The sequence below is a fragment of the Cydia pomonella genome, chromosome 17 (genome assembly GCF_033807575.1).
Source record: "Cydia pomonella isolate Wapato2018A chromosome 17, ilCydPomo1, whole genome shotgun sequence".
NCBI lineage: Eukaryota > Metazoa > Arthropoda > Insecta > Lepidoptera > Tortricidae > Cydia > Cydia pomonella.
The window spans coordinates 16,416,573-16,437,476 of NC_084719.1; the positions used below are offsets into that span (position 1 = coordinate 16,416,573).

General features: G+C 37.1%; 3 protein-coding genes and 1 long non-coding RNA gene across 4 annotated transcripts; 3 read left to right on the forward strand and 1 right to left on the reverse strand.

The window, feature by feature from the left end:
• Positions 1-1,805: 1,805 nt before the first annotated feature.
• LOC133526856 (uncharacterized) lies at positions 1,806-2,976 on the reverse strand. Its single transcript, XR_009800783.1, has 2 exons — positions 2,844-2,976; positions 1,806-2,763 (listed from the first exon to the last, which is right to left on the reverse strand). It is a non-coding gene; the product is annotated as an uncharacterized LOC133526856 (long non-coding RNA).
• Positions 2,977-3,344: 368 nt separating this feature from the next.
• Positions 3,345-9,569, forward strand: LOC133526853 (large ribosomal subunit protein uL22). The gene is made up of 5 exons (XM_061863675.1): positions 3,345-3,402; positions 3,603-3,690; positions 3,771-4,043; positions 7,755-7,841; positions 9,426-9,569. The coding sequence occupies exons 2-5, from the start codon at positions 3,610-3,612 to the stop codon at positions 9,546-9,548; spliced, it is 564 nt and encodes a 187-aa protein (XP_061719659.1). The 5' UTR covers positions 3,345-3,402; positions 3,603-3,609; the 3' UTR covers positions 9,549-9,569.
• Positions 9,570-17,347: 7,778 nt separating this feature from the next.
• LOC133527174 (uncharacterized) lies at positions 17,348-18,736 on the forward strand. Its single transcript, XM_061864065.1, has 3 exons — positions 17,348-17,711; positions 18,371-18,460; positions 18,545-18,736. Exons 1-3 carry the CDS (start codon positions 17,555-17,557, stop codon positions 18,682-18,684), a joined length of 387 nt encoding a protein of 128 aa, XP_061720049.1. The 5' UTR covers positions 17,348-17,554; the 3' UTR covers positions 18,685-18,736.
• A 32-nt stretch (positions 18,737-18,768) lies between these two features.
• On the forward strand, positions 18,769-20,889 carry LOC133527167 (cytochrome P450 4C1-like). Its single transcript, XM_061864059.1, has 3 exons — positions 18,769-18,959; positions 19,647-19,846; positions 20,800-20,889. The coding sequence occupies exons 1-3, from the start codon at positions 18,803-18,805 to the stop codon at positions 20,887-20,889; spliced, it is 447 nt and encodes a 148-aa protein (XP_061720043.1). The 5' UTR covers positions 18,769-18,802.
• The last annotated feature ends 15 nt before the right edge of the window (positions 20,890-20,904 follow it).

A 20,904-nucleotide genomic window follows, 5' to 3' on the forward strand; every position in this document is an offset into this window, starting at 1 on the left:
ACCTGCATGTTTTGCGTGCTATTGTCACAGTCGTCCACTAGTTTTTTTGGTCCTTGTTCTTCATTTGAGGACAATCCGCTTTAAAATGATCGTCTTTACCGCACGTAAAACAACCACGTTGAATACATTTTTTAAAATTATGATTTGATTTCCCGCACTTAAAACAAACCTTCCTAGTATTCGAACGTACCTCGCCTCCGTTTGACTTTGACATATCTGACGTAGACGTCTGTGAACTCTGTGGTACATCATTGGATGCGTTATTTGACATTTGTTTTCCTTCAAATTTGTACTTATTATTACCGAAAGAATGACTAATGCAATTAGATGGATCTGATTGATTAAAAGAAGAAACAGCCGAAACTCCTGGCTGTGTTTTCTTTTGTGGTTTATACAAGAATTCAGGTGAGATAACTGCATAATTATTCTTCTGTGGTTCTTTAAAGTTTAAACAACGCTGCCTAGTAACTTCAATAATCCTACATTTTTCCTGCAATTCCTTTATTGAACTGATATCCACCAAGGCTAACTGTTGAGTGTAAAACGGACGTATATTCCTTTGTAAAATATCCAATTTTTCTTTTTCAGATAAAGGCGTACTCAGCCTATTAAACATTCCTGACATTAATGCAAAATAAAGATGAAGTGGCTCATCTTCTCCTTGCGTACGAACACGAATCTCATTTGCTAACTTATAATCATACTCTGGATCCTGGAAATCACTTAACAACAATACTGCAAGTTCTTGCCAAGATGATACCTTATTCCTGTTTGCACGGAACCATATAAGAGCCTGATCCGAGAACAACCTGGCTGCAGAGTACAAAAGTTTGGAATCTGTAACTCCATCAGCCTGCTGAAGATCTTGAACATTTTCCAAAAAGTCTTCGGATCTGTGTGTCCATTGAACTTGAGATTCCATTTCAAAATACTTTTATGACCACGATCCGACTCTGACACAACTTGTTCTTCCACAAAATTACCAGAAGAACCTTCACCTGTCGTTAACAAAGAAGTCACCTTACCGATGTTATCAAACTTATTCAAAAAACCGTCAAGTGTTTGTTTACTTGCCTTTATTTGTGTTTGTGTACCTGTGTCCTCTGGTCGAACCCTAGAAATTCTGTGAAATAAGTGATAAGCCAATGCTTTTGCCTTAATAAAAGTGTAATTTTCTCTTGTTTGTTCATACTTTTTCCATAAATTATCCAAATCTAATAATTTAGCCGCTATTATTTTAGATTCAGTGGCCGGGTCAAGTTCTGTTTCCACTATAGAATCAGATGGACAGTCTTTTAATAAACTTTTAAGTTGTTTTTTAAGCAAGTCTACTGTAGAAGCCGGAGATTCTGACCTAATTTCAACTTCATAAATAAGATCCTCCTTGCACAAAGGATTAACTGAAATCTCTCTCTTCTCCATTATGAAAAGTTAACCAACAAACTGTACACTGCTAAATGTGTATATTATCAAATGTTAAAAAAACAATAATTCCAAATGTCAATATTTACCTACTGAATTATTTTGCTTCAAACAACCCTACTATTTTCAATGGAGAAAATTATCAATTTGAATTATTTGTAAAATTGGTGGTTTAAACTTCACAAAATATATTAATTGAATGTATCACTTAATTTCAATTAAATTTCACAGTATTTTTTTTACACACAGATTAAATTCATATTTTGCACATACACACACAAATTATGTTTAGAATTATATATTGCCTACCATACAAGGTGAACCGTTTTTTTTATTAGAATATTATAGAATCACCAACAATTACACATAAATAAAAACATTGATTGGCAACAATTGGTTCTATTTATAAATATACTCAAATACTACTGTGTTGGCCCTGTCTACAACTATAGAATATAGTAGATACTTTGAAAAATGTCTTGTTTGCCACTTTAATACTTAAAATTGATGGTTTATCCTTATAAATTGATTTTTAAAATACAGATTCCTTGTGGGCGCCAATTATGTAACCTGTAAACCTATGAAATGTACCCGGCTGGTTACATAATACCTAGGGATGTACTAAAGGAAAGAAAACACAAGAGTTCACTTGATAGTCGTTTTATTTCTTCTTTCAAAACTCCTACATACCCTAAAAATTCAACTTCTAGCTCAGACTGCTAACGGTAGAGCTGTTGGTTCATTAATATCTGTATTCTTACACTATAGGATAAATCACCAACAAACTAGTTGTTTAATTAAATTTTATTCTGGTAAATATTATATGAAAAGTTACACCTAAGCATTAAATTTGGCGAGCAACACTGTCCATCAGACCTTAGTAAACCTTGATTATGATATTAAAATTATTCATTATAAATGTGACAAAAGCAAAAGGTTACCGATCTATGACAATGACAAAACTTGTTCTACAAGTAAACTATGAGCTTCTTAAGGGCTACCTAAGGGTTTTCTAAGGGTTTCCAAAGGATTTCCTAAGGTTTTCAAAGGTTTTCAAAGGTTTTCAAAGGGCCAACACATACCTGCTGCCACAGACGATGTTTATTCCTCCGAATTAACTCCTCTGCATTCCGCCTGACGAACAAGACAGACGACAGAAAAAGTCTGCTGCAGTCAAAATTAGCATTTGGGTTGGAACTCGTAACAATGGCCGTGAAAGCGTCCCGAACTGGACGAAGAGAAGACCCGTCTCTTACATCAGCCTGCCACGCTCAAGGGCACGCTCCTCTTTCCTCAGCAACTTGGCAAAGGAAAGCAACATTTGCCTCGACCTATTAAAATCTGGAAAGAATAAATAACTTAGTCTTCCGAATTTGGATTAAGCTGGTTTGCAATGAAAACACTTTGTGAGAATTGCTTACCCAGAAACCATATCTGAATCTCCGGAACTATATAATATACTCGTATGGCGAAAATAAATTTCCACGCTGAGTTTTATAAATATCTATTTTAATTTTGTAACAAATCAGTATTCTGACACTAACCCATGCCGTCTTCTCCTTCTTTTTTTCCCTACATTTCAAATTTAGTGCTCTTTTCAGCCAGAACTGTGTGTTGTCAGTCCAATTGTGCTACCTTTTAAAACATGTAGGTTTCATTACCTAACGACACAATATCCAGAAAGAAATGCTGAAATACAACTATTTATATTTGTAACTAAACTAATTAAATTAAATCATGTTTCATATTTCTAAAAAAATATAACACTAAGAGAAATAAAAAAACAACGAAGTTACGCTAACACCACTAGATGGCGCTATGTGACATTATTTATTTGTTACATGAAAAATACCAAAATAATAAGAAAAATACTACCATATCAGCCATAGACTACAATTTTGCCACTGACAGCACTGACGCAAGTGTCAATGTCAAAACATTTTGTCTATGCCTTTTCCTGTTAAGTTATTCCCGTGAGAGGTTGGTTTCGTGTTTAACAAAATCCGTTTTTATCAGAAATAATAATGACCATTGAATGGAATCTCGCTAATATGCTTAAAAGAACAGTGTTTACCGGTTATTCGAAAGCTGATTTCGTTAAAATTGTGAAAATCCGCAGTGTTTCAGTTGATAACCTCCTTTGGTGTCTTGCGTTTGTAACTTAAAGCCGCCTGTTTCAGAAGCAAAATGGGACGTTACTCTCGGGAGCCGGATAACCCAGCCAAGTCATGCAAGGCACGTGGCTCAAACCTCCGTGTTCATTTCAAGGTAATTTCGAGTTTAGATCGTAATGTTTACGTGCTTAAAATATGACTGGTTATAGAGGTTACCTAGTGTTTATGTTGCAGAACACTTATGAAACGGCGATGGCTATAAGAAAAATGCCTCTGCGCCGTGCTGTGCGTTATCTGAAGAACGTGACTGAGAAGAAGGAGTGCATTCCCTTCCGTCGCTTCAACGGTGGTGTGGGTCGCTGCGCGCAGGCGAAGCAGTTCGGCACCACGCAGGGCCGTTGGCCCAAGAAGTCCGCGGAGTTCTTGCTGCAGCTGCTCAGGAACGCCGAGTCCAACGCAGACTACAAAGGCCTAGATGTTGACAGGCTGGTCATTGATCACATTCAGGTATGTACCATTATTGTGTACTGTGAGTGCTTTTGTTAAACTAATTTAGTAAAAAGTTTTTTAAGTGTATTTTTAGGTGAGTGACAACTGATATTTGATTAAAATGCCATGTAAGTGTTAGGTACTTGTAAAGATTCATTAAGTATGTGTCAATATTAGTCTGTCAATGTGTAAATATTTGTAAAAACATGACATTGTGGTAATGTTAAAAGTGACAGATGTAGTGCCATGTAACATTGAGAGTTACTTGCATCAGAATGTAATAAAGCTTCACCTCCTAACTAGTCCAAACAAAGTTACAAAGCCAAAAATTGTATTCCAAGCATTTCCCTCTATATTTTTTCTTGAGGATTCATTACCAGTGATCAGTTTTTTGGATTCAACATAGGGTGAACGACTTCAATCATTATGTTAGTATGGATATGCCCCGGGAATCCGGGCTTTATGTTGTTAGTAAAGGCAAAAAAATACAATGTGTTTATTTTATTACACTTTAAAACATCTAAGTAGCTGATAGACGAGTACTTACTCACCGTTCTTTTGTCTAAATCGAACAAATGAGCACAGGTGTTTACACTGACAGCTCATTTGCTGCCTCCAAAGCGGCACATTTTGTACCGTTTGGATAAAAGTTCGGCGAGTAAGTATGCGTGTCTATCAGATAATATATGGTTACTACGGGTTAATTGTTTCAATAAATGAATTCGTTATCAAAAAGTCAATTACACTTCTTTCAACTGAGAGGTAGTTTGAGAAAAACAATGTCCACAATGTCAAATGGTTTTATTGCTCACCAAAAATAATTAGAACTGAAATCCAGAGAAAATAATGAAATGTCAATGTCAAGATTTTGAAGTATTTTTTCCATCATGACAGATATATAAGCTAATACTTTGTGGAGGTCTTAATATATTTTGCTTTAAATAAAATGTTGAGATTAGGAAAAGAATAAAAGTTTTTGTCTCAACTGGTTGCCATGTAAGAGTAAAAAATTCCTTAGAGATAATTTAAATTGTTTTATTTTTGTACGGTTTGTTTGGTATCGCGGGAAACTGTCGTATCTATATTAACTTTTCTACTTGATATCCCGCGAGGGAGAATCCAAATAACCGATCACTGTTCATTACCTGGCCAGTGTGGTAATTTCTGCCCAGCTCTGAATGTTGATAACTTGAAAATAAAATAGTGATTTGTCATTAAAATGCAATAATCAATTTATTTAACCTCTAGCGGTCCACCATACAAGAATAATAGAGTTGATTTTGTATTGTTTAAAAATCCAACAAAACAAAAGCAACTCTGTTCCATTTAATTTTGGTACAAATTTCATTGCAGATATTTTGTAGTAGTATTATGACTGAACCCCAAGAGGTTTAGATTGTAATGGATAGTAGTTTTTTTGTCAGTTTTACTAATTTAATCAAGTTATTTCTGGTGTAACTTTTGCCTTTTTTGCTTGACAATGTGTATTTATTGCACAACCTGTTTTCTAAAGGCAAAAAGTAAACCATGTCAGGTAATTTACAAAAAATAAATATATTATTTTATTTTTTGATACCTGTCACCAACATTTTAGATTAGCTAAGTTAAGCAATCCTCATCATTATCCCCCATGTTTGGTCCGTTCTTTTATTGTCAAAATTGAACTGCAGTAGAGTTATATTTGGTAATCTGTTCCACTGTACACACAGTCAAAGGGTGTAGCAGGATAGCCTAGGAAAAATTGCCCCCAGCGATTTTGGGCCGAAACTGTAATCAAACGATGCCTTTTGGGGAGGTTATACTCTGCACAAAGTTTCATCCCTCTGTTACCCCCTGGGGGTGAAAAAAACCCGATTAACCCCAAAACTGTTTTAATTATTTTTTCCTAAACTATGAAAGTGACGAATTTCAAATTTCGTACAAATATTAATAAGACTAAAAGCTATGTGCTAAAAAAATATTAACCCCCTAACCATTGAAATTCTTGTAAAAAAAAACAAAAATAAAAAAAGAATCGACCTGTATATCAAGTTTGGCTCATGGTACCACACCATTTTTTTTTTCAAAAATGAACCAGTTTATATTCTACATGATACAAAAGTTTCATGGACCTACTCCAGAAGGAACATTGCGAAATTAATATGTATTGGCTCTTTGGTGCGTACTATTCATTGAACTCCCACTAAGAGCCTTGCATTATTAATAAACAATGGCTTGCGATCGGACCGCTGGCGCTGCTCGTGCCCGATTTGAAAAAGGTGGGGATAAAGAAGTATGAATCAAACTCATTTGTATTTATAAAAACATTTTTAGGGTTCCGTAGTCAACTAGGAACCCTTATAGTTTCGCCATGTCCGCCTGCCTGTCTGTCTGTCTGTCTGTCCGAGGCTTTGCTCCGTGATCGTTAGTGCTAGAATGCTGAAATTTGGCATGGATATATAAACCAATAAAGCCGACAAAGTCGTACAATAAAATCTAAAAATTTAATTTTTTTGAGGGTACCTCCCCTACACGTAAAGTGGGGGTGAATTTTTGTTTTTTGCTTCAATCCTACAGTGTGGGGTATCGTTGGAAAGGTATTTCAAAACTAATAGGGGTCTTCAACAAACATTTTTTGATTAAGTGAATATATTCGGAGATAATCGCTCCGAAAGAAAAAAAAATGTGTCCCCCCCCTCTAACTTTTGAACCATAGGTTCAAAAAAAATTCAAAAAATCGTGGAAGTAGAGCTTAAGAAAGACATTAAATGAAAACTATAGCGGACATGATCAGTTTAGCTGTTTTTGAGTTATCGCAAAAACTTTTATATAATATAGAATATAAATTGGTACATTTTTGAAAAAAAAAATGGTGTGTGTACCATGAGCCAAACTTGAGATCCATGTACAAATGAGTTTGATTCATACTTCTTTATCCCCACCTTTTTCAAATCGGGCACGAGCAGCGCCAGCGGTCCGATCGCAAGCCATTGTTTATTAATAATGCAAGGCTCTTAGTGGGAGTTCAATGAATAGTACGCACCAAAGAGCCAATACATATTAATTTCGCAATGTTCCTTCTGGAGTAGGTCCATGAAACTTTTGTATCATGTAGAATATAAACTGGTTCATTTTTGAAAAAAAAAATGGTGTGGTACCATGAGCCAAACTTGATATACAGGTTGATTCTTTTTTTATTTTTGTTTTTTTTACAAGAATTTCAATGGTTAGGGGGTTAATATTTTTTTAGCACATAGCTTTGTCTTATTAATATTTGTACGAAATTTGAAATTCGTCACTTTCATAGTTTAGGAAAAAATAATTAAAACAGTTTTGGGGTTAATCGGGTGTTTTTCACCCCCAGGGGGTAACAGAGGGATGAAACTTTGTGCAGAGTATAACCTCCCCAAAAGGCATCGTTTGATTACAGTTTCGGCCCAAAATCGCTGGGGGCAATTTTTCCTAGGCTATCCTGCTACACCCTTTGGACTACTGTGTGTGTGAGAATATGGCAAACAAAACAATTGAATGTGTTTTGCAGTGGCTGTTATGACTGTTATGCTTGATGGGGCTGTAATGTTGATGATAGCCTAGCAAAAGGCACATATACTAGATATTGGATTACTGGTTTAGCTTTTTGTTCATTGATTTTAGGTGTATGGGTTGGAGGGCTATACATCTGTGTTGACAATTGACTTAATTGTAATGAATATTGACAGTATGGCAGTACTCTTAATGAATATGTTACAGGTGAATCGCGCGCCCTGCCTGCGCCGGCGCACGTACCGCGCGCACGGCCGCATCAACCCCTACATGTCCTCTCCCTGCCACATTGAGGTAAGCATGCACCTTCACTGAAGTGATTATTAACCCATTAGCGCCCATTGTATCACTTGGGTACACCTGGGTTACGGTTTTTGATTTTGTTTTGTAACTCTACCAAAGACCAAAAGTGGATGTAGGTGCTAATGGTTTAACATGTGTAGTCTAGAGTCAAAATCATACCCCTGAGCTTGACAACTGAAGAAGATGCTGCTATTTGTTTTGTGGTAACTTAATGTCAAATTTAACAACCAGGGTATAAACCAAATAGGGCATTTCCGAAGCCACTTCATGAGAGCTCATCTGACAATTTTTTGTACCTTTTATTATTTAGTTTTTTTTTGTTATAATTATTATTTTTTGGTAAAAGGAATTTTAATGACTTAAAAAACAATAACAAATAACAAGAAAAGTTTTTTAAAGTTGTTGGTTAAAGTGCTTAAAAAAGAGACTGTATTATCCATATTGTGGTAGAAAATCATGGTTTTAACCATTTGTCAAGCATAAACTATCTTTACAGTACATATGGGGCTACTTTATAGCACTAGTGCGAGAAGTAGCATATTACGTTACTGTGTCGAACATTTAAAGGGCCATATGTACTGTAAAACGTTGTACGATACATGTGCGAATAGGTAATTCGCAACTCGTGTCGATTTAAAACACTCCCTTCGGTCGTGTTTTAATTTATCACCACTCGTTTCGAATTTCCTATTTTTCGCACTTGTATCGTAATGTACTATTAAAGTATATGATCTACTGATTAGGCTGTATTGTATTGTATTTATTTATTTGCAAAGAATAAGTAGGTACAAAAGTGTCTTAGGTGGTAAGTGACAATTGGTTGCTTAAATCTGGCTGTATATCTTCAGAGAGGAAATCTTTGGCTGGTTAGGTGGTTTAGATCCATTTAACACATTCACTGCCAGACAAAAAACGGCGCACTACCCCAGAAACCGGTGGTCTATAGCTGCATACAAAACAACCCGCCCAGCAGGTTGTCCGGCATCTGAACAAAGTTCACGAGCGCCCACCAGGTGGGTTCCCGGCAGTGAATGTGTTAAAAGTCGACTGCCGAATTGGTCGACGTTGCCGTTTATAGCATAAAGGTCCGCCATATGCGGCAGTCACGTGGGGCGAAGACAAATGGGAATACACTAAAGTTCTGAAAGCTTATCCGTAAATTATATGCGGCCGATTAAACACCTCAGCCACAGAACAGGAATAGTATTTCATACAGACCTCGCACCACCCCAGCTCGGCCCAAATGAAATTACGTCATTACGCGGCGGCGACAGATACCACTAGAACAAATTTACCTGTATACTGATTACTGCATATTAATTTCATGAATTGCTAAAACTCTGCTTAAGAGTGAATGCTTCTGTGCAACTGAGCCCTAATGCACAGCCTGATAGAGTTTGACCCAACAATATACAAATAAATAATCAGCATCCATGATACAGATAGATGAATTATCGGGTCGTGCATTATTGAGCTGTAGGTGTAATTATCATCGTTAACAGTTCATTGATGACATATACATAACTGGCATGATTGCATCTTCCCCCTTGACAAGTAAACATGTGCTGTGTGCAGGTGTGCCTGTCGGAGCGCGAGGCCGCGGTGGCGCGCGCCGCGCCGGCGGACGACGCGCCGGCCAAGAAGAAGCTCTCCAAGAAGAAGCTGGCTCGCCAGAAGGAGAAGATGATGAGGGAATAGAATAAACTACTCTAAACAGTACACGGCGGTTTTATTCATCTCTCACTTGCTCTGGGGAGTCCAGAGATTGGAGTCTGTAACAGAGTATTCCCGCCTGTAAGGGATCTGTAAGGATGCTGTTTCTAAAATTAGCTTTCGATTCTCTTGACTTTGCGATGTCTACAGGAAAGACGCAAACTAGTTACGCGTACAAATAAAAGTGTATCACCCAGTTGTCAAATATGCAACTTGGCCATACCTTAGCGAAAATTGTTTTTCAATTTTGCATCGTGTGTGATAATTTTCTAAGAGAACTTGAAATAGAGGTGTATTGTCAAAGAAAACTTTGTAGCGACGTAAATTTACTGCCATCTTTAGACACAATTAAAACTTTTAGAACGCCATTTGACTTTGATCCCTATTCTTTCACTGATATGTGTTTAATTTGTTAAATATCAATTTGTGATAACTGATAAACCAATTTTTGTGACTTGACCTTTAATAACTTAAGATTTTCTGTGACTTTTAACGTAACTAATAGACCGCCGTAACGAAGGTGTAATTATAAGAGCTTCCAGCTTATTATTTTGCTATAGTTGAAAAACCTTTATTTGACTGGGTTACTAAGGAATCGCCAGTACGACGCTCAGACCGGCACGTTTGCACTTTAGTTCATGTATCTCCAAAACTATTGCAGATCCCATTCTCATAATTTCCAGGCATTATATATGAACTACAAGCCACATTTTGAAGTAAAAATATTTGTTTTTAAATGTTGACCTTTTTACACCATGTTTTTATTGAATTCCGTTAACTCCGGGGTATGGGTAAGTACGTTTAAGGAAACTAAATGGCATATTTAATTTGCAAAAAAAAAAATTTCGAGATCTTTTTATAAAAAGTAAATAAATGTTGCATATAGCGTTGTTGTAACACGGGCATTACATTTAATTCAACAAAACAATTGATAACTATGACATCAATGTCATTTGGAACATCAATCGTCCGAGATAGTATTTACTTTTAGTATCAAATGTACACACTCGTACTAAACACAAATCAATATGTAAACAGGACCTAAGGCAAGTGTATACGCTCGTTAGGGCCTTATAAGATAAAATAAATTATTGATTATCTCAGAAATGGAGTTAATTAGAATACCGGTGTCTTTGAGAAAGTTACTTAATTTAAGTTCAAGAATGCACCCTTGAAATTAACGGAAATCAATAAAAACACGGTGTATAAATTAGACTTGAAATTTTTATTTCCGGTTTTATATACAAAGTTAAAAAAGTTCCAAAATTATTAAAACTGCGATAAAGAGCAATTAATATTGTATAAAAATCAATATTAAACTTATTTTTCCAATTATTAAATAATGGCAATTGTATAAAAATCAATATTAAACTTATTTTTCCAATTATTAAATAATGGCAACATCAGCTTTTGAAAAATGCACTCCGATTTTGTCCATTTATTAAATGCTTCTAACTAAACCATTCACCAGGACATCGAGTAGTAACAGCAAATTCTATGGCCTGACATTTTTTCTCGGCCCGCTTGGTGTGAAATGCCGCCTCTATTTCAAATTCTATTAGATATGTCAGTGTCAAAAGTGACGTTTCTTCAAACAAAAACGTCACTGGACACTGACATCCAATCCATATGGGGACCGTGCGCGTTGGAGCGTCTGCCACCTTGTGGCCTGAATCGGAACCATAAACATGCACATGTACACGTCACGTGTTTTCTTGTGCATAGTAGGTTATGCCATCTTGTGGGCTACATCGGAACAAAAAACATCACATTTACGCCTCGCGCCAAAAATCTGACTGCTCCTGTGCTGCCTCCTACAGTTCATGCACGCTCCCTATCGTATATTTAGGAGATTTTTAATCTATCTTAAAGTTGGAATTGGGCCGTTAGTCAATTTGCCGTTGCTCCGTGCCAAGAAAAGATGGTTGCTCCAGTCAAAATCCATGGATTAAGTGCGTCTAGCGTATAGTTTATTTGCAAACCCGTCAGCTAACATTGTTCGGGAATTTTTATAGTATTCTGCTTACTTCCATCATGTATGGTTTCTAATAGAAAAAGTGGCAAACGATGGTTAAATATCAAAAAGAAGTGCATAGGTAGGTACTTGCTGACTTTTAAGTCTACTCGACAAACTGCAGAATACGGTTAAAAATAGAGAAACTACTTATAAAAATACGTGTGATACCTCATTAGATTCGTAATGTCTAGAAAAATGTATTTGAAGCGTACATCATTCAAAATCCAATGAGGAATCACACGTATGTTTAGGAGTACCTTTGTATTTTTCACCATTTTGAACTTTTAGACTATTTAATCTTTATAATCGGTTTATTTTCCTATGGAAGGAAAATCACCTAAATTGACGGTGGCATTAATTTAATACACTTGTTCATAAAGCGTGTATTTCACGCAGGTTTAGCGGGAGTTCTTTTTATTAAGCCTGCGAGTGTGTCCCACTGTTGGGCTAAGGCCTGCTTTTTTCCCACCATGTTGGTCCTATTCAATGCACATTCCTGCCACTCTTCACAATATTTATCTAGTAGTAGTAATTTACCCCGGGGCAGTGGTATCCAAACTGTGGATAGGTGGACCCAGCGACAATTCGACACTAGTGCCCTGCCCAGTCCCACTTTAGCTTGACGGCTTTCATGACCATGACCCACATACACACACACACACAGAGACACACAGTTCGGTGCTTTTGATAGGTACGGTCAGTCAGTTCTAGGCACCTGTCAATACCTATGCTAACTGTTCTTTGGTGGGAGTTATTGTCTTCGTACGAAGTGCATGGTGGGAGTAAGTAAAGCGATTCCAGCGCATAAGGTGGTAAAAATTAGAACTAACTGCGGATAGCGTCTTTACATTTCGTACAAGTTATATGGCTCGAAATGAAACTTGAATTTACGATTAAGTAGGTTTGAAATATTCATTTAAATAATATGATGTAAGGGACCATTGTAACCTGTATGAAATGCTTAATATAACTAACGTATTTAATTTAATAATTATTAATACTATAAATAGCTTTACAAATGCCACATATTATTTGATCTTTTTCTAGAAATTAAAAGCGGCCAAGTGCGAGTCGGACTCGCCCATGAAGGGTTCCGTACCATTTATGACGTATTAAATAAAACTACTTACTAGATCTCGTTCAAACTAATTTTCGGTGGAAGTTAGCATGGTAATGTATATCATATATGTTTTTTAGATTTTTCATTCTGTTATTTTAGAAGTTACAGGGGGGGGGACACATTTTACCAATTTGGAAGTCTCTCGCGCAAACTATTATTCAGTTTAGAAAAAAATGATATTAGAAACCTCAATCTCATTTTTGAAGACCTATCCGGGTATCTATACCCCACACGTATGGGTTTGATGAAAAAAGATTTTTTGAGTTTCAGTTCTAAGTATGGGGAACCCCCAAAATTTATTATTATTTTTCTATTTTTGTGTAGCCAGCGTGATTTTTCGGACAACATCGTTATATTTCAACCAATTTACACAAAACCTTAATAAGTTATATACTTACCTTCCTCAAGAATCACTCTTGATAGATGAACGTCGTATGAAAATGCGTTCAGTAGTTTTTACTTTTAGTTTTGGAGTAGTTTTATAAGATGTAACGTTTTCCCCTAGATTTACGGATGCTAGGTTGCGTGACAATCGTGCACATAGCGAATATCCCATTTTATTATCTAGGGAGCTATGGATTTTTTATTGATGTCACTAAGTAATACGTGTAAAGAAATATATTAGTCAAATATTTATTTAAAATCGAGCAACTGATCTGTTTAACTTTAAACACTGTTGCGTTCTCAAAACCCATGTCCATTTTATCGAGATCCAATTAGATAAACCGTGATGTCTCAGAATCGGTTTCTCGAAGTTTAGTCAACGCTTCCAACTGGCGGCATGCTACAGCGAGGCTTTTTTCCAAGTTATAATTCGACTCCGCTTGTCTCTTCGCATTCCTTCTTGCTTCTTCCCTTTTCTTTCTCGATAAAATAATAAGTTGTTTTAATAATTCATTTTCAGATTTTAGTTCGTTAACGGTGTTTTTATTTGTCATTCTGTTCATCGTGATAAAATGTTTACAAGAATTTTCTTGTTTTTATTAACAGTTATAACGTAACGTTCTAATAATTTGTTGGATTCAGGTTTTAATCGAATTTCTCAATTTACACGCGTTGGCCCGTATTTCATGGAGTTGTTTGCGAAGTGATATATTTTTCTGCTTCAATTCAATGGCTCGGGTCATATCAAGATGTTGTTTCTCAGTGTCCTCCCACAGCTGTTTCCGTAGCTTCAAGTTTTCCGCCAAAAGTTTATTGTAATTACGCAGTTGTTGGTCTGCGCTCGTGCTTATTGGTTTTTGTTTTTTCATTATTTAGGTCACAACTTACTTAAAATTTCAAAACAATCATAACTGTTACGTTATATGTAAATCAGTTTTACGGGTCATGTCATGTCAGTGTCAACAATGTGAACGCGTCAACTATGTTTCTAAATAGGTAGGCTCGTACCAACCAAAAAGTTTGCTGCTTTTAAAGATAATAATCGGCCAAGAGCATGTCGGGCCATGCTCAGTGTAGGGTTCCATAGTTACTATTCTGTTAGAATAGGCAAAACGGAGGCTATTAGTGAGTACCTATCATGTACCTGCGAAATTGCATGGAGAAATGATGAATTCATTGATAAAGTTGCCATGCACTTTTACTGCTGATGGTACATTACAAGCATAGATCATAGCAGGCTGATCGCCTCGACTGCCCGCTCACGAAATACTGGGTTGATGTGAATGAATGCATGTGCTCGTTATTGTTTCGGAATTCCACCGCGAGAGCATGTGACACCTTATTTAAACTCAGCGGGTATTCTCAAAATGGCACTTCGTAGAGAACTACACCTGTCATCTTTATTGTTTGGAGTTTTTAAAACCTCCGAGCCAGAGTATCTGTATGATAAGTTCACATGGCGCGCTAGCAGGTCGAGCTTGTATGGCATCAGATCTGTTTGTAGCGAATTGGTATTACCACGTCAACATACTGCTGCATTTCGAGGTAGCTTCAAATATACAGCAACGAAATGCTGGAATAATATACCTCCACCCCTCAAAAACTTAAATACTGTAAGTAGTTTTAAATTGCGAATTAAGCAACATCTTATAGCAATACAAATCACGCTACCTCCTGGTACTAGAGCCACGCCGTCATATTTATAATGATAATATTTATGCACCTTATGTCTTTATTTATTTATTTTTTACCTTTTTAAGTATATTTGCACGCATGTATATCTTACATTATGTTATCTTTCTCGTATCAATCTTATAAGTTAATATACTTTACTTTTCATTTTAGCTCACACCACATTAGCACTTGTTTTGTCCAAATTATAATACATATAGTGTACACTCAAACATAATAACATAACTCTAAGCCATTTAGTTTCCGACTAACAGCGAGTAAGGAATAATATATCAAGGGTCTGCCTGAAAACCAGCGTTGTAGTAAATACACTGCAACACTATGCTGAGGCAAGCTCCTTTTTAACACTCATGAATATTTCTCCCTCATATACACAACTCAATTTCTTAGTTTTTAAGTCTGAATTTAAGGCTTATTTGTATTAAATGTCAGTGTCTGTTAACTCTGCCATTTCATGTGATGTTGAATAAAAATTTTCTATGTCTATGTCTATGTCTATGTGATTATTGGGAGGTACAAATAGGGTAAAACTATTTATCGCTCCCAATACCTACTGGGTTAAGTTTCCTGTAGATATATAATTCATAAGACTAACATAGATTTTTTAAGAAGCTAAATTACTAACCAATTTCTGTGGTTTATGATCCGAAATAAACAATTTTAATTTTATTATTTTTGTTATAACATAAGGGAGTACCTTCGCAGTGCTTTATACGTATTTTTATTGTGAGTTCGGGATCGTTGACGATTCGTAGGTACAGCGCGCCTTTGGTCCAGCCTAGGGTTGAAAATTTTTATATCCACTTTAATGTGTCTACGCGGAAACAGATACGTACAAATTTAGTTAATATATACGTCATTAACAATTAATAGCTAGCCAAAAATAAATGTTTTGTTCATGTACACCTTGAACTTATTTCACACGTAGGTCACAAACACGATTCACAAACGTGTTCCACCGTCCAGTTAATCTCCAGTATAGTTTGGCTTTCCTAAGCTACCCGAAAATAGCGCAGCCATTGCGTCGAAAAAAGTGAGCAGAATTGCCTATAAAATGAATTGCCAAGATTGCAAAACATCCGATGAGTAAGGGCAGTACGACCAGTCATTATACCTACAGATCTTTTGCAAAAGCGAAGGCCTGAAGAGGTACCTGGTACCTGAAGGTACCTGAACCTGGAGGTACCTGAAGAGGTACATTCTAGATCCCATCAAAAACATTTTCATGTAAAATGTTGCCAAGACGAAACTATAAGGCTCGCACTATCAAAAAGTTATCAGATCTCTTGAAGAACCAAGCTTCTAACTCTACAAGCCCTAACTTCACATACTCTACACCTTAGTCAAAATATATGGGTTGTCTGTTTCGCTACCGTCACATGGGCGTGAGGTAAAAAAATTATTCAGAATTCATTTTTTAGAGCTCCGTACAAAACTTTATTGACGGAGTTCTTATGAAATCACTTCGGTCTTGCAAATCGGTTAAATACGTTTTTTTTTTAATATAGGTACAATACTTCTTGTAGTAAAAAAACGGCCAAGCAAGCCACATATTTTGACTAAAGTTTAGAGTTTGTGAAGTTAGAGCTTGTAGTACAAGAAATTTGATAACTTTTTGACAGTGCGAGCCTATAAGTTTCATCTTGGCAACATTTTATACATGAAAATGTTTTTGATGGGATTTCACTTTGTAAGTTGTTTATGATAATCTTTCATCCCCTAATTTAAAGGGTTGGAGGTGATTTACTCTTAAAAATCCTGAAACATGTATCTGGAGGTATCTTTTGTACAATCTGCTTGTTACTGTTTCCCCATACAAACTTCAACGCCCGATTACTCCCCCTTTTTATCCCTACGGGGTAATTTTGGGCTTGAAAACTATATCCTTCCCTTAACAAAAACTATTTACAACTCAAATTTCAACTATATCTGTTCAGCGGTTATTGATTCCCCATACAAAATTCCACCCTCTTTTCACCCCCTTAGGGACTAAAAATTTCAAGTTTTTGATTATTTTTTGTTGTTTGTGTACTAATACAAACAACAAAAAAACAACAAACACACCTAACAACATACCAAATTTTAGCTTCCAAGGTCTTCAGGAAGTACCCTAAGGGTTTTAATGATCATCTGTGAGTGAGTGAGTGGGTTAGTGACGAAATTAGAACTATTTAGATATGAATAAAATCAAGAGTATTAAAAGTATGAGAGCTATGCAATTATAATTTTTTATACTTAGTAAGTCTACTATTGACATTATATCCCGAGAATTTTGTTTAACTGGTACTTATTATCCAAACTCAAGTTATGTCGAGGGTTCAAAAAACGACGAAGCGCTTCGAGAAAAGGTATGTAATGCCCTTGCGCTTCGCTATGCTCGTCATAGTGGGGGCACTACCGTGCCCCCCGATATATGGATTTATATTGCCAACCTTCATCGCATCAGCACAGCCAGATAGGCACAACGTCACAGGTCAGTTTATATTGGATTTATTTATGACGAAGAAGTCGAGTAAATATAGAAGCGTTTTATGTATAATTCCTACGGCGTCATGTCTGAACAAGGTCAAAGGGCCCTCAGACGAAAGCCAATTGGGATGTGAAATCATTTTGCTATTGCTTAGCGCGAAGTGCGGAAGTTAAACATTAACCATATACCTATTAAATTTTGAGCAACAGGGGAAGAAAGTGTAAAATTTTGAACTACGTATTTATCCAGGCAGTCACTGCTTATATGCAGATCTATTTTTAAACCCTTTGGTTATAGTTATAGGGGCTATGTTTTGGCAGCTTCTGCTGGTGGCGGCAGCGGTGGGTGCCGCGTATTACCACCTGTCGCGGCGTAGGCTCTACCGACTCGCTGCACAGGCACCTTCCGGCCTGAAGGCCTATCCGATTATTGGACATGCTTATATGTTCACTGGAAGCTATGAAGGTAAATTAAAGTCAGTCCCGTGTACAATTATCGACTGGTGAAACCCTATGATTAAAATTTTCAACAAGGGAAGGTATGTATTCTAAACGCCTTGGTACTTAGGTAATAATCTTAATAAGGAGGTAGGTAGGAGGTAATGCTAATAAGGAGGTTTGCACGGTGTAGCCAACAGGTAAAAATAACTTTATTTAAAGCCTATTGTCAAGTTTTCTAGACGTGCAGCCTCTGGACTAGTTTTACGCAGAAGACCATCAGTTCCATGCGCGTCCAATATAATAATGTTTTAGGATGTTGTTGGGGCTGCCCAACACAAAGCTCGCACAGATGACTACTATGCCATAATACGAAAGGGGATTGCCTCGTTGCTCTGCAGAGTGCGGGCCAGCTCCAACCCCATCTTGGCTACGGTGTCTTTTGAAATAAATAAATTGAAAATTGATTGAAATTAATGACTAACATGGCTATAGGGTGTGCTTCTGGGACTGGTTTTCCATTACAAATTGGAAATTGACGAAGCGGGAATTCCAGGTTCTCGTCGTGCAAAATCAGAACAGGGAGTATTTTCTAAAAACAGCACAGTATAATGGCAACGTTAGTTGAGATTGATAAGGGAACCTAATTATCCCCTCATCACCTAAAGTTATATTGTTATTTTTCAGATCTAATGCTTTCTTTGCAAAAGATAGGTTGCGTAACTAACCAACAAGGTGGTCTTGCAAGTTTATGGCTTGCCAATAGACTGTTCATTAGTAAGTATTTATTTCATTGATGAGTGTTTTTTAGGTATTTGGTTTTGTAAATTACATGCTTACCTGACTTTTATCCTTTTCCAGGCATGACAGACCCTACAGCTATTGAAGTAGTGACTAAAGCTTGCTTAGATAAAGACGAGAGCACACTAAGGTGCACGAGAATGGTCATAGGCAACGGATCAATTTTTGCTCCAGGTAAAAATAGCCATTATAGCTTCTAATTAGAATAAGATCAACTATTTTATCTACCTAATTACATTTTTCCTAGCTTTTGGGCCATATTTGTTTAAGTTAAACAATTTTTTTGCAGTAAATATTTGGCACCGTCGTCGCAAAATCATGGCGCCTTTCTTTAATCTAAAGAATCTGCACCACATAGTGCCGTTGTTCAACGAAAAGAGTTCCATCATGGTCGATCTAATGCGCGCCGAAGTCGGAGCCGGAGACTTTCCCATCTGGAAATATATGACGACGTACTCTTTTGATACTGTTTGCGGTAATATACTTACATAAATAATAGAATCTCACAGAATTGAAAGATATGTACGCCGCCGTAGGCTCTTCAAGGACTTGTGCAACAAATTAAAATTCAAAAACATAATATCTGCGGTCCTGAGCACGCACATGCAACTCGCTCACGAGAGCGAGAGAAGAACACGAACCTACTTACCTCTGTCTTTCAGTCTCTATTATCCCGTCCCGTCTAAACAAAAAGTTCAATAGGCAAAAAAGTTGTTGTAGGTACCTGAAAAGGGTTTCAAATTTAACACAATTATGCAGTCGGCCGGCAAATAATTTCGCAATCGCATTTTATAAAGAACGTAAAACCCAGATTACTATGGAGCCCGGAAAACGAAAGGTTGCAGGCCGAGTTACGCTTGGTCGGTAGGGATACACGGCCGGGATTTGTATAGTGCTTTTCTCAAACTTGCAATGAAATAAAAAATGAGTTTTTTTATGGTTGAATGCCATGACGTTGTGTCCATTTTACGTCTAAAAACAAGGTTGCTTTACAGACCTAGGTGTGTAAGGCTGTATGAAATTCCTTTGCATATAATTTTCACTCATCGCACCATCCGGTGCAGGTATCCACCTACGTAGTATTTTCTGAACCTAATTTGAAGTAAGTCAAGTCAACATTTCATTACAAGTTTGAGAAAAACTTATTCAAACAACATTTTAGAAACCGCAGGGGGACATAAAATGAATTCTCAAGAGAACCCAGCCGACCGCATTTTTCTTGAGTCCATAAACGAAGTGGCGGAAATGGTAACGAAGCGCGTGCTGCTACCGTGGCTCCACCCGGACATCATCTACAAGAAACTGCCCGAGTACAAGAAGTTTTTGTTTCATAAGCGTCGGGCTTATGATTATATAGACGAGGTAAGTGTGGCCTGCAGGTGTCGCGTGTCGCAGTCTGTTGATAAATATAATATTAAAGAAGCACATTTTGTGAGTACAGGAAAATAAGATGTACTTTTTTTATGATAGAGGAGGCAAACGACCAGACGGATCACCTGATGGTAAGCGATTACCGCCGCCCATGGACACCTGCAACACCAGAGGGGTTGTTAGTGCGTTGCCGGCCTTTAAGATGGGAGTACGCTCTTTTCTTGAAGGTTTGAAGGTCGTATCGGTCCGGAAATACCGCAGGCGACAGTTCATTCCACAAATCCACAGTTTAGCTGTGCGAGGCAGAAAGTTCCTGGAGAAACGCACTGTTGAGGACTGCCAACCATCTAAGTGGTGAGGATGGAAATATTGTCGCGTAAAAGAAGCGGCAGGGATTAATCCAAACAATTCCTCGGAGCACTCCCCGTTATACATGCGATAGAAAATGCAGAGCGAGGCCACATCTCTACGCAGCGCCAAGGAGTCAAGCCGATCCGAAATATGCCTTCAGTCGACAATTCGAGTCGCTCTTCGTTGGATGCGGTCCAGAGGGAGAAGCTGGTACTGGGGTGCCCCTGCCCATAGATGAGAACAGTATTCCATATGTGGGCGCACCTGCGCCTTATAAATCTGCGCCTTATGAATGCCGGTATGAAATATACTGTTTCGATCTGTTGAGCACACCGAGCTTTTTGGAGGCTAATACTACTACTACTTATAGAAATTTCATGTATGTGTTCCAGTTCATTTGCACCTGACCTTCATTTCTCCTGACCTTCCACTTAGATTCATTAATGCACAAAATAACTAAATAGGGCAGATTAAATGTTGGAAAGTACGGACATACTAATTATATAGCGATTTTTCGATTTTTTGCCCCTTTCGTTATTTCCATATTCTTGAAGACGCTCTAAATTACTCAAGCCATCTTTATTTATTTTCAGGTTATACAAGAGAAACGCAAGCAATTTGCAACTGGCGGGTTAAAAGACAGTAAGTCCAGCAAGGCATTGTACATACCATTATTAAATTAGCGTCCCTTTTTTTAC